Source organism: Myotis nattereri (genome assembly GCF_964212035.1).
Source record: "Myotis nattereri genome assembly, chromosome: 1".
NCBI lineage: Eukaryota > Metazoa > Chordata > Mammalia > Chiroptera > Vespertilionidae > Myotis > Myotis nattereri.
Genome location: NC_138075.1, coordinates 141,586,623 through 141,601,068, shown reverse-complemented (window position 1 = coordinate 141,601,068; position 14,446 = coordinate 141,586,623). Strand labels below are relative to the sequence as shown.

Genomic DNA, 14,446 nt, shown 5'->3' with positions numbered 1-14,446 from the left:
GATTTTTGTAATATTTTCAAAATTGAGCACTTGTAATGATCAGTACATTTTTGTAAATTTGCAATGTTTCTCTTAATAGAAAGAACTTGAAAGTATGTTCAAGCAAATGGAAAGTGATAACCAGTTACATCAAAGCCGGTTGGAGGCAAAAAAGAAAATACAAGTTGATCTGGAGAAAGAATTACAATATTCTTTTAATGAAATAACAAAACTCAACTCCCTTTTAGATGGCAAAGTTCCAAAAGGTATCTTGAAATTTCAGGCTACCTCTTTGCAAATCTAACTTTCTGTTGAAATGTACCTAAAGGATTTTGCAACAATATTCTAACGATTGGAAATCCATTATTCTCTGATTTTTAATAACTTAATATTAACTTTCAATATTATATGTATCAGTATGTATAAGTGTTTCCATGGACTTAAGATCATAGGGGTTAAAAATTATACATGTTCTTAAAAAGGTGATTCAAGAAATATTAATATGTATGGTGATGGATAGAATTTTGGGGGACAATTTATTTAATTTACCAAAAACTTTCTAGATTTGCTCTGTAATTTGGAATTGGAAAGAAAGATTACAGATCTCCAGAAAGAACTGAAGAAAGAAGTTGAAGTAAATGAAACTTTGCATGAAAAAGTTAATTTGCTCTCAGAATTGAAATCTTTACCTTCAGAAGTAGAAATGCTAAGGAAAGAGGTAAACACATTTTTAAGCAAATAACTCTTATTTTGATGGTAAAGTTAAACAAGAAAATACACTGTTAAAAGGGACAAAAAAATATTGCCTTTTCTCGGTCAGATCTTTGCTTAATTTTCAGTGTCTTTTTGTAGAAAAAGTTTTTTGTGTTTTTTTGTTTTTCTGAAAATTTCAGTAGATCATACATTATTAACAATGATAAGTATTCTTTTTTTCATAGGTAAATGATAAATCTGAAGAGCTATATCTAATAACATCAGAAAAAGACAAATTGTGTTCTGAAGTAGTTCATAAGGAGAGTAGAATTCAAGATTTACTTGAAGAAATTAAGAAAACTAAAGATGACCTTGCAACCATCCAGTTGAATTATAAAAACATGGATCAAGAATTCCAAGATTTTAAAAATTATCATATTGAATTTGAACAAAAGTATGACATGGTCCTTGAAGAGAATACAAGAATAAATCAGGAAATAGAAAATCTCTCTAAAGAATCTCAAAAACTTGGTTTAACTTTGGATGACTTAAAGACAGAGGTTGGTACAAGATACCCTCTAGAGAAATGATCTTTAGTCTGCTGCAGTTTGGTTCTATATATATGCCATAGAATGTTCTGCTTTTCACACTTTGTCTTATTTTAAAGCTTTCTCAGAAAACCCAAGAACTTCAGCAAAGTCAAGAAAGGTTAAATGAAGTGGAACAGCTGAAGGAACAATTACAAAGTAAAGATTCCAGGCTGCAAACTATAGAAAGGGAGAAAATACTGACTACTGAGAAGCTTCACCAAACCTTAGAAGAAGTAAGGATCTTAACCCAAGAAAAGGATGACTTAAAACAACTCCAAGAGAGCCTGCAAGTTGAGAGAGACCAGCTGAAAAGTGACATTGAGGATACTGTAAACATGGTAAGGTTTTGACTGGTTAAGTGTTGAAAACTTGGAACATCTTTAAAAACATTATCGGAGCCATCATTTATTATTTATGATCAAGTAGAAACTATAAAATTATTTTTATTGTTTCACTTTATTCTAACGGAAATGGTTTTGTATTTCTCTGACAAAGAACATAGACACCCAAGAACAATTACGAAATGCTCTTGAATCTTTGAAACAACACCAAGAAACTATCAACACGCTAAAAATGAAAATTTCTGAGGAAAGCTCCAAGAATTGGCCTGTAGAGAAAACCATAAAAGAAACTAAGGATGAATTTCAGGAAGAGGTAAAGAGTTCCTGTTCAAAATTTTCATATATTTACATATGAGCTTTCTTCTTAACCTCAAACACTTAAGTACATGACAGTAATCTCAATCTTATTTATTACTCACAGTGGTAATAACTAACAATAATTCATAAACTTCATCCTAATAGCTTTGAAATAATTTCAAATATAACTGCTTACAATCAATTTGGAAAATGGCAAAAAATATTAGTTCACTTTTTTTTTAATGCCCCTGACTGGAATTGAACCCGGGACCCTTCGGTCCGCAGGCCAATGCTCTATCCACTGAACAAAACCAGCTAGGGCCATTAGTTCACACTTTGAGCTGATATTTTATTTTACATCAGATTTTTATACTAAACTTCTTTAGAGTTTACTATAAAATCAATGTGTATATCATATATATGCCTATTTCTAGTTCTTCAGCCATAATTTTACTAGTAGATGCTTAAATCTTACCTTACTCATTCTAGGCAGTATGGTTTGTTTTTTCCTGAGACCTTATGAGAATAACTGCTTTACCGGTTAACTAACATACAAGAAAAGTTAGAATGGTAATGATGATTTTTTTTTAAAAAGAGGTGTATTATAGTGTGCTAAAGCTGCCATAACAAAATATCATAGACTGGGTGGCTAAAACAACAGAAATTTATTTTCTCCTAGTTGTGGTCTAGAAGGCCAAGATTAAGGCACCTGAAAATTCTGTTTATGGAGAGGCCTTTCTTTCTAGAAAGTAGATACTGTCTTTTTTTCTGCGTCTTTACAAGTCCTTGTGTGCACTAGAGCTGAGAAAGTGTTTGATATCTCTGCCTCTTTTTTAAGGGCACTAATCCTATGGGACCAGGTCCTACCCTTATGACCTCATTTAACCTTAATTGCCCTCTTTAAATGCCCTATCTGCAATAGTTATATTGGGGGTTAGGGCTTCAACAAATTTTGTGAGGACAAAAATCAGTCTATAATGAAGTAATTGGAAACAACTAAAAATTACTCATATATACTTAAAACTATTGAAAATGAAAGTTTTAGAGAAAACAGCTTTTTTCATAAATATTCAGAATTATTTAAATATTAAATAATTAAAAGCAATATTTTATTATATAGACAAAGATGAAGCCAAAACTACTTTTTTCCCCCTTCTTTAAATCTATTCCTTCAGCATCTCACAAGGCACTACTGTCTTTCTTATTGATTCAGTAAGAAATAAATTTATTCTCCATTCTGAGCCCAATCTTTTCTTCTTAAAACCCTTTGATGACACATTTTTACTTTAGACATCAAGGCCGGAATCCTTCGTAAAGCAGAGAATCCCAGACCTTGCTGGTCTCTAGCATTATTTCAGTTCTCTCATCGTCCTGCTCATTATACTCCAGCAACTCTAGTCCATTGTTCTTCCTCATCTCATGGCTTTCAGATGGTCTCCCTACCTGCAGCATTGCCATACCGACTCCCCCACTTCATAAACACTCACCATAGGTTGGGTTTGCCACTAATACTCTAGGAGAAGCAGTACTTCTGTTTGGTAAGATTTGAATTAATGTCTACTTTTCCCCTAAAGTGTCTCAAAATGGCAGAGATCCTGTAAGTCTCATTCCCGTTTTATCTCCAACCGCCAGTAGTACACTGACATCACAGCGAGCCCTCCATAAATAACTGCTAAATACCCGCATAATGGAGGAGTAGGGAAGTGGGAGAATGCTCTGTAAATGAACCATTAAATCCTGTCTTAATTGTTTTAGAAAATTTCCTGACTTCTTTTCCCCTAAAATAAAGTATCTTTGGATATCAACTGTACTATTTTATGATTCTCTTAAGATACAAGAGGCTCAAGACATACCAGAACAGTCCTTTAATATTCAGGAAAAAGACAATGAGATTAAGAAAATAATCAGTGAGATGGAGCAATTGAAGGAGCAACTCAAAGCTAAAGAGTCAGCACTGCTAAGATTAGAAAAGGAAAAACTCAAGTTGTCGGAGCGACTTCAAGAAAGTCATCAGGAAATGAAATCGATAGCGAAGGAGAGAGATGACCTACAGAGGCTGCAGGAAGCTCTTCAGGCTCAAAGTGACCAACTCAAAGAACACATGAGAGAACTCACAGCTAAGGTAGGTTACATTCTTTTCCATTTGTGTGTGTGTGTGTGTGTGTGTGTGTGTGTGTGTGTGTGTGTGTTTTAACTAATTTGTAAGCAAATATTTTTGTGGAAAATAAATTTTTGGAAAAAGGAATCAGAGTGTAATGGTTATAATGTTTCTATAAATTTCTTAAAATTTCCTCTACTAATAAAGCACCTAGAAACTGAAGAGGAACTTAAAGTTGCTCATTGTCGCCTGGAAGAACAGGAGGAAACTATTGATAAGTTGAGAGTGAATCTTTCAGAGAGAGAAACTGAACTATCAAGCTTTCAAAAGGAATTAGAAACAACCAATGATGAATTACAGAAAAAGGTAAATTGGGCATGAAGGGACAGTGGGGAAAAAAACCTGAGGGAGGTAGCTAACCGAATTGCAAATACTTACTTTTTACACACTAAATTGTTTTGGCGAGCATACTGGATTTTTTACCTAAAAAACAAAAATCTGTATATATATCTGTATATATATATATATATATACAGATATATACACACATATATATATCTGTATATATATATATATACAGATATATATATATATATATATATATATATATACACAGATATATATACACACACACACACACACACACTCACACACACACACACACATATATACACACACACAACATACACATACAAGAGTAGGTAAAAGTACATTTACAATTGTTCAGAAGGAAAGACGTACTGGTTATGAGTATTACAAACAAAGAATAAACTGCTTTGTGTACTCGCAACTATAAACCTACTGCCCATATATATGCATACACACACACACACACACACATACATATACACACACATATATACACACATATATATATCACATAAAAACACAACATACATACATGTATATACAGATGCACACATATAAAAACAAATTTTATGCATTTGTGTATATATATTTTTTGGCTATTATTATTTTAAGATGCAAGAGCTTCATGAAAAACAGGAACAGTTTATTTGCATCAGAGAAATCAGTGAGACTCAGGAAAAAATGAGTGAACTGGAACAATTAAGGGAGCAACTCAAAGCCAAAGATTCATCACTAGAAAGCACGGAAAGGGAGAGGCTCAAGTTAACTGAGAGACTTCAGAAAAGTGAAGAAGAAATAAACATTATAATTAAAGAAAGAGATGAACTGAAAGGGGTGCAAGAGGTCCTTCAGATGGAGAGAGACCAACTCAAAGAAAACATTAAAGAACTTGTAGCTGAAGTAAGTTTCCCTCTTCTGATGTTTTTGGGAACACAAGTAGTGTGTTAAGGTGATAGCAATGCTCACTATTAACTTCTATTCATTATTAACTTTTATTCATTTTGCTCCAATCATAGAGACAGAAAATCAAAGAGGAACTACAAACTACTTACATTCTTCTAAAGGAGTACCAAGAAACTATTAGTACAAGGAATATTTCAAAGAAGACAGATCAAGGAGCAAATATTCAGAGAGATTTAGAAAATTCCGATGCTGAACTATGGGGAAAGGTAGGTCTTGTTAAGTTGGAAAATGACATCAGATTATTGTGCTCCTCATGTTCTTGGGGGAAAAAAAGAGTACATACATTAAACTAAATGTAAAAATGATTGACTTAATTTAGAAACAAATCTTCTAAAAACCTGCCTTTGCCCTCACTTGTTTTATGATTTTCTCAGATTCAAGAATTTCCGGAAAAAGAACATCAGCTTCTTAAGATGAAAGCTGTAACTGAGACTGAGGAGACAATGTGTGAAATAGAATACTTGAAGAAGCAATTTGAAACCCAAAAGTCAACTGTGGAAAACCTAGAAATAGAGAACATAAGATTAACCCAGAGACTCCAGGACAACCTTGAAGAAATGAGATTTGTTACAAAAGAAAGAGATGACCTTAGGAGTATGGAGGAGACTCTCAAAGTAGAGAGAGACCAGCTCAAGGAAAACCTAAGAGAAACTGCAATTAGAGTGAGTTACCATCTTTTCCCCATCTAGTAAAAATGACACTGTATCTCAAAAGAACCATAGCCAATAGGGCTGGTGGGAGTGTAAAACTGGTCCAACCTTCTAAGGTTGAAGGAGGAAGAGGGAGTGTATTTGGTAATATCTTCCAAATATTTTAGTAAGTTTATTCATTTACCCAAAAAGTTCAGTTGTAGCTATTTATTCTGCACACATTAGCGCAACCATACGAAGATATTTGTAGAAGGATATTTTTAGCAGCATGTTGCAATAACAAAATAAAGCAAACAAAAAAAAAATAGGGAAAATTCTAACTATCTGTTAGTAGGAGACTGGTTAAATAAGTGCAGCACATTCAAACCGTGGGATGCGAGGCCACAGATAAAGAATGAGGTAGAGCTATAGTGTTGACTTGGAAGTATCCTGGTGGGGGAAATTGTAAAGTAGTATATGTAGCTTATATTAGCACCTGAGAGTCAATTGGAGGATGAGCACTAGGAGGTATAAGGAGGGAGAGGAAATTTTATTTCTTACTCTGTACTTTTGTGCATATGGTCTGAATTGCGTTCATCTGAATGTATTATTTTTCTTTCTCTAATAAAGGACCTGGAAAGACAAGAGGAACTAAGAATTGCTCACAAACATCTGAAGGAACATGAGGAAATTATTGATGAACTCCAAAGGATTGTTTCTGAGAAAACAAATGAAATATCAAATATGCAAATGGATTTAGAAAACAAAAATAGTGCCTTAAAAGCACAGGTATTTCTTTTAAGTTCTTACCTAAGTAACAATTTTAATCAAGTCTTTTGTGTAGTGAAACAGGATATGAATTAGCCTAAAATTGAGGCCAAATAGAGATTTTGTCTGCATAATTTAGAAACTACTGTTTAGCTTTTGTAATCTGTTTATATCTGAATTTATTGTATGATTATTTCAAGATCCAAGAAGTTCAGGAGAAAGAACATCATCTTCTTGAGGTAAAAAATGATCTCAAAGAAACTGTGTATCAAACAGAGCAATTAAAGAAGCAATTGGAGGCCCAGAATTCAATCTTGGAAAATACAGAAACAGAGAAATTAAGGTTGACTCAGAAACTTCATGAAAACCTTGAAGAAATAAAATGTGTTACTAAGGAAAGAGATAGCCTAAGGAGAATGGAGGGAACCCTCAAAATGGAGCGAGACCAGCTCAAAGAAAACCTCAGAGAAACAGAAGCTAAAGTAAGTTACACTCATACCTCTTCTTAGTGAGGAAATGTGAGCCCTTCTTTGATAGAAGCATACACAAAGCACACATAAACCACAAGGTTGTTCATTGTAACAGTATATAACAGAAAATGGGAAACAACCAAAATGTTAATCAGGAGGAAACTGCGTAAAGATAAGCAATGTGTCAAGAATATTATACAACAGGTAAAAAGAAAAAAAAATTAAATAGATTTGAGTGTCCTAATTGGGAATCCCAAAATAACCCTCAGTGAGAAAAGCAGGTGGTAAAATAGTATGTGCATAATGTGTTTGCCTCTGGAAAAGAGAGGTTTGTGGGGAAGGGGAGGAACGGAAGAGGGAAAAACTTTTAACTTTCTAACAAAAATGTAGAGTAAGAATTAGAGTTCTGTTATTTTTACTACGAAAATATATTACTTCATTTAAAAATACTAGTTACCTTGCCTAGCTGTGTGGCTCAGTGATTGAGTGTTGACCTATGAACCAGGAGTTCACGGTTAGATTCCCGGTCAGGGCACATGCCCAGGTTGTGGGCGATCTCCAGTAGAGGGTGTGCAGGAGGCAGCTGATCAGTGATTCTCATCATTGATGTTTCTATCTGTCTCTCCCTCTTCCTTCCTCTCTAAAATCAATAAAAAAATATATATTTAAAAAAATACTAGTTAGAGTAAGAAGTAATAGTTTTATTATTTTTACTAAGAAAATGTAGTACTTTCATTAAAAATAATACCAGTTAACATTAACATATGTCACTGTTCTTAAAATTTCGTTAATGATAAAGAATCTGGTGGGGGAGGGGGCGGGGAGGGGGGTATAGAAAGAGGAGCTAAGAATTGCTCACATGCATCTGAAAAAGCACCGGGCAGGGATTGTTTCTGAGAAGACAGATGAAATGTCAAATATGCAAATGGTTTTAGAAAATTTAAACACTATATTACAAGAAAAGATATAGGGGGGGAGGCTTTGATTAGATATCTGATTTATTTTTGCCTAAAATACATTGGGAATGTAAAATGGTTTAGCCACATTGGAAAACAGCTTGGCAGTTTTTACTAACACCAAAAATATACCGGCCTGTGACCCAGTATTTCTACTTGGTTATGTACCTAAAAGAAAAATGTACATACTTCAACATAAAGATATGTACAAGAATGTTCTTAGTAGTTCTAATCATAATAGGGAAAAACTGAAAATAATGCAAATGTCTATCAAAAGAATTGTAATTTATAAGATCAAAAGCAGGCAAAACTCATCTAGGATGAGAAAAGTCAGAATAATGATTATAGGATGGTATACATAAGAACTTGAGGATGGCTGCTTTAGAAAGGTTCTATATTTTAATCTGGGTTGTAAGTACATAAATGTTAAGAATAATTGATCTATATATACACTTAAAAGTAGACCACTTATTTATTTATACCTCAAAAGAAAATAATTTCCGGGTGGAATTATGTATTCATTAAAGCAACATGAGAAAACAGTTGTCTAAATCAATTTAGAAACTTCTTTATCCTTTCCCTAAAAACCAACTGTCTGCTAACATGTTATTTTATGATCATCTTAAGATCCAAGAACTTAGGGCAAATGAACATCAACTCTTGAAGTTAAAAGAAGACTTCAGTGAGACACAGAAGAAAATGTCTGAAATGGAGCAATTAAAGAAACAATTCAACACCCAAAGTTTAACTCTGGATAAAATAGAAATGGAGAACTTAAATTTGGCTCAGAAGCTTCATGAAAACCTTGAAGAAATGAAATCTGTAATGAAAGAAAGAGATCATCTAAGGAGAGTAGAAGAGACTCTCAAACTGGAAAGAGACCAACTCAAGGCAAATCTAGAAGAAACCATAGTTAGAGTAAGTTGTGCTCCTTTCTGTCCAGTAAACATGTTTTTAATATAAGAGGCTCCATTCTTTGAAAATAAATGATACTGTTGGTGATCTTTTAGGAAATGTTATAATCTTTTAAGAAGACAGTTTGATAATATCTTATTAAAAATTTATCAGCATATGCATTTGCTACAGCAATTCCATGTCTATGAATTTAACCTATCAGTATATTCACACATTTGGGGCAGAAATACAGCAGCACTTACTACAACATTGTAATCCAAATGTCCACCCATAAGACACTGGCTAGGTGGAGCTCATCTGTGTAATGGAATACTAAGCTTAAGAACAGGGCATGTGATAATGATTTAGAGAGATGTCCAAATGATATGAAAGGTGAAAAGTAAGTGGCAGAGTTTATCAGGGAACAGGACTGGGGTAGGTGGAACTTTTGCTTTAGATCCTCTGCACTATTCTAATGTAGTGGTGGAATGGTGGTGGTTTTTAACGACAAGCATGCATTTTTTTAAGATTTTGTTTAACCAGTTCATTAAGAAAAAGTAATGTTTTTTTATGTCATCATTTCTCAATTCTAATGATAAAGGATCTGGAAACACAAAAGGAACTAAAAATTGCTCGTATTCATTTGAAAGAGCACCAAGAAACAATTGATAAATTCAGAGAAAGTGTTTCAGAGAAAACAACTCAGATCTCAAATATTCAAAAGGATTTTAATAAATCAAAAGATGATTTACAGATAAAGGTATGTGTTGTTTTGTTCTTTTGGGCGTGTCCAAAATTATTTGTGAAATAAGAGGATATAGATACAGATATGTAGACATAGCAATATATATATATACATATGTACATATATAACAAATAGACACTAGTTTCCTTCCTTTAAGGGATTCTCATTGCATTCTAACTTGTTTTATAATTATCTCAAGATCCAAGAACTTCATAAAAAAGATATTCAACTTCTTAAAATGAAAGAAGATGTCAATAAAAGTCATAAAAAAGTGAATGAAATGGAACAATTGAAGAAACAGTTTGAGGCTCAAAATTTATCTATGCTAAGTTTGGAAATGGATAACTTACACTTGACTAAGAAACTTCATGAAAGCTTTGAAGAAATAAGAATTGTAGCTAAGGAAAGAGATGAGCTAAGGAAGATAAAAGAGTCTCTCAAAATGGAAAGAGACCAATGCAGAGAAACCTTAAGAAAAATGATAGCTAGAGTGAGTTCAGAATCTTCTCCTATCTAGTAACTATTTATAAGAATCAAGCTTTTTTGAAAAGGGTAACAGTGGTTTGTTTTGTTGTTTTTCTGCAAATATCTACAAACAATAAAGGGTAATGGGGAAACTATTACTATAATTTTTCACACAAATAAGAAATACAGGGTTTTTCTTAAAGCCAAAATGTTTTTTAAAGTGTTTCAAAATAGAGAAATAGTATTATTCTCAATTTGCAGAATTATATTTGTAAAAGATTAAACATTCCATTTCACTACTTCTATATGATAAGAGTTTTATCATGTAGAAGGGAAAAAGGTAGACAAGATGAATACAAAAAAAAAAAATGAAGTTCTAGTATGACTTTTTAAATTGAATATCAGAAAACAAAATTCAGATAAGAAAATGTGTGAAATCTGTAAAGAATCAAGAGGAAAACAACATCATTTGTAATCTCAATAGAAATATCAGACACTTGGGAATCATCTTTATCTTGACCTAACTAAATGTATAGAGATTTAAATCACTCAAAAAATATTTTATTGAACAATTAATCATTCTTTTAGGTCCTATAATATATAAGATAAACAAATGGGAGAAAATATTTTGTTTTATACAGAAATTCAAAGTGTGAACAGGATATGAGTTTTCTGCTTCCAGGTGCTGGGAGGAATGTATTCGTAGGGCTTGGAACACTGTAGATAGTACAGATGTGTTTGCTAGTGTGTTTAGTTGGCAGCAGTGATTCTGATTCAGACATTTGGAGGAATTGGAACCAGAGATAAATCTAAAACCTAACTTGCAACTATGAATATTAGAAGAACAAATTCTTTCTCTAAAAAGTATGTGGCTCTCCCATTTTTTCCCCAATGAGTTGAGGCCACACATTACAAGACTTAGTAGTGCTATTATTCCTTTTCTGGCCATTTTTAACGTTGCTTTTGAACTACAGATATAATATTTAATTCCATTATTGAACCTTGATATATAATACATAATTGAAAAAGTATGTGTAGACATTTCCTATGAATGTAGTTATAGTTGACACCTTATTTATTTCTTTGTGTCAAAGCAGGACCAACAGAACCACAAAGAAGTAGTAAAACATGAAAAAAAGTTACTGTGTGATGAAAAAGAGCACCCTACAGAAAGCCTGAGAGAAAAGTGCTTTAGGATAAAAGTAAGTGCCCCCTGTTTAAATTACAAATGAATATTTGTACCCTTCAGAGGTCGATAGCAGCGATTTTCAAACAGTGTGCAGCAAGAATTTTTAAAAACATGCAATACCTGTCCTGGTTGGATAGTTCAGTTGGTTAGAGCATCATCCCGATATGCCAAGGTTGCAGGTTCGATCCCCGGTCAGGACACATGCAAAAATCAACCAGTGAATGCATAAACAAGTGGAACAATAAATCGATCTTTCTCTCTCTCTACTTACCCTCCTCCTCCCCACCTCAGTCTCTCTCTGTCTCCCTCTTCCTTTCTGTCTCTAAAATCAGGTGTGTGTGTGTGTGTGTCTATGTTTTTGTTTTGTTTTTTAATTTTTAAACACGTAATACCTGACTAGTCAGGGGCACTGACCTCTTTCCCCTTAGATTGTCAAATAAAAAAATGACAACAGCCAGCACAACAATCGGTTGTGAATGAATCAAAAGTATACCTTTATTGTTGTTTTTGTTGCTAGATGGGCAAAAAATATACTTTAGGGTGAGCCGTAGAATTTTAATAGTTTATGTGTGCCATGAGATGAAAAAGGTTGAAAATTGTTTGTCTGTGGATTCAAGGGAACCTCTGTGGAATGAAAAGATAATGGTCTATATGTTCCTAAACTTTCTAGTGCAGGTATATAGGTGTGCATATACTAGTATACATATTATAAACAAACCAGTGGGGGGCTTGCGGTTTAAGGCCTCACTGGCAAGATGACATTTGAGTAAATACCTGAAAGAGGTGAAAGATTGAGCCATCCAGGTATCTGCTGGACCAGAGTATGGGCAGGAGGAACAGCAAGTACAAAGCTCCTGTGAAGAGCCTGCCATGTGGATCCCAGGAACATCACGAAGACAGAAAGCTAGTAAGAAATGAGGTCAGAGAGTTAATGGGGAAGAGGCGAGCTGTTGGGCTTTAAAAAGACGGCCTTTTACTCTGAGTCGAGATGGAGATCCATTGCAGACTTTGACCACATGACAGACATGATCTGACTTACATTTTAAGGGGTGACTCTCACTGCTGTGTTGAACATAGAGTGGAAGCGGGAAGACCATTTGTAATACAGACAGATAGCAGCTTGGACCAGAGATGTAGAAATGGAAGTAGTGAGGAGTGTTTGGAGTCTGTATATTGAGGGTAAAACCAACAATATTTTCCGTTGCTCCCGTTAGAATGCAAGATCACTGAAGACTTATTTTGTGGTTAGCACATCCCTAATGGGAGTCAACATTCAATCTCTCTCTCTCTCTCTCTCTCTCTCTCTCTCTCTCTCTCTCTCTCTCTCCTCTCTCTCTCTCTCTCTCTCTCTCTCGTTGTTCTCTCAGTTCTTTGTACTGTTTTCTCTGTTCTTTCTGGGGTTTTCTTTTTTGTCTTTGTTCTTTGTTTCCCCTTAGTTTTTTTGTTCTCTCTTTTCCCTCTTTTCGCTTTGTTCTCTCTGATTTTCTGTTTCTTTTATTTTCACTTTCTCTCAATTTTCTCTTTTCTCTCGCCTTAGTCATTTGTTTTATCTGCTACCTCACTCTGCCATTATAAACATGAGACAGCATTCAGCCTTGAACTACAATATATACTACATTGAATTCACTTAAATTTCTCCTCAGACTTTGTAAATGCTCGTTCAAATCATGAATGTTCAGAAGACTAAAAGAAAATATCAAATGTTAATTCTGATTTTCTTTGTTGGATTTGCTTAAAATTTTTATTTTCACAATAATTGTGTATTATTTCTATAATCCAAAATCAATAATATTAGTTTCCTTTTGTTGTTTTTTAATCACAATGGTTTTAATTTATTACTCTCCTACAGAAAATATAAAAGCATAAGTTTTGTTATAATTCTAAGGCTAGAACTACTTATTGTTAAATTAGAATCATTTTTTAAGTTGAATGAATTCTAATTTTCTTTAGGAGCTTCTGAAGAGATACTCAGAGATGGATAACCATTATGAATTCTTACATAGATTGTCTCTTGACTTGGAGAAGGAGATTGAAACCCAAAAACAGCTTTCAGTTAAAATAAAAGCAAACCTCTCACTTCCATATCAACAAACCAAAGAGATTCAAAAACTTCTCACTGTAAACCAAAGGTGTTCCATGGAATTCCACAGAGTCATGAAGAATCTAAAGGTAACACCTTTTTAGTAATATCTTTGTAAATATTGCTATAAATTTTGGTTACAAACTTCATTTTATTTAAGTCCAACTTTGCAAGTTGACACATTTGCTTCTTAGTAAATGTACTTCTGTCTGAATTAAAGATTACATGGGTCTAAGAATAGTGTGCAAGATTCTCAGTGCACCAGAACCTGGTCATTCAGTAAAACCTGAACTCTGCCTATGGGCACAGACACAGGTATGAATAACATCTCAAATATTTCATAGTCTAAAGGGTGAGGCAGATATATAGACAGATAATAGTAAGTGCAGTGATAGAAGTATGTGCAGGTTATAGGACATACTAGGGAAAAAGTTAAAGAAGATAAGACCGTAGTGGAAGACAGACTCATTCAATGAAGCTGGGATGGAGTTCATTTTGCAGATAATGGGGAGCCACTGGAAAGTTATTTTTAAGTTTGGGCAGTAATGTGATTAGATTGTGATTTTAGATACTTCACTCTAGATAAAGAAGATATGAGTTTGCAGGGGAAAAGCCTAGTGGCAGAAAGAAGAGCCAAGAAGCAATTGTCCCGATGGGATATTATGGGTGTCTGAACTACTAGTGAAGGATTCTATAGGGATAGAAGAGATGAAATAAATGAAATATTTAGCAGTTTAAAATCACAGGTCTGTTGGATAGTGGAGGTAGGGAGAAAAGTTGAGATTGCATCCCCAGGATTTGAGTTTAGCCAAGTTTGTGAGTATTGGAAGGAGGAGTGGGGTGAGGCAGGAAAGGAAGATCAGGTGTTTACTTTGAGATGTTTTGAGGTAGAAATACCTATCAGGGGACATTCAAGAAGA

The 14,446-nt window shown here is 33.9% G+C and overlaps 1 protein-coding gene across 1 annotated transcript in view; it reads left to right on the top strand.

Annotated features, from left to right (window-relative positions):
* The window catches only part of CENPE (centromere protein E), a gene marked incomplete at its 5' end in the record, with an annotated part of 63,045 nt that overhangs the window by 30,553 nt on the left and 18,046 nt on the right, over positions 1-14,446 (top strand). Inside the window, 17 exons of the mRNA XM_081107022.1 lie at positions 80-245; positions 543-697; positions 918-1,232; positions 1,340-1,600; positions 1,758-1,916; positions 3,732-4,022; positions 4,206-4,364; positions 4,980-5,267; positions 5,384-5,536; positions 5,705-5,992; positions 6,590-6,748; positions 6,928-7,209; positions 8,781-9,071; positions 9,649-9,807; positions 9,992-10,282; positions 11,355-11,459; positions 13,397-13,615. Of these exons, the coding sequence (XP_080963148.1) occupies positions 80-245; positions 543-697; positions 918-1,232; positions 1,340-1,600; positions 1,758-1,916; positions 3,732-4,022; positions 4,206-4,364; positions 4,980-5,267; positions 5,384-5,536; positions 5,705-5,992; positions 6,590-6,748; positions 6,928-7,209; positions 8,781-9,071; positions 9,649-9,807; positions 9,992-10,282; positions 11,355-11,459; positions 13,397-13,615 (3,741 nt within the window). The remainder of the gene's footprint in view (positions 1-79; positions 246-542; positions 698-917; positions 1,233-1,339; positions 1,601-1,757; positions 1,917-3,731; positions 4,023-4,205; positions 4,365-4,979; positions 5,268-5,383; positions 5,537-5,704; positions 5,993-6,589; positions 6,749-6,927; positions 7,210-8,780; positions 9,072-9,648; positions 9,808-9,991; positions 10,283-11,354; positions 11,460-13,396; positions 13,616-14,446) is intronic.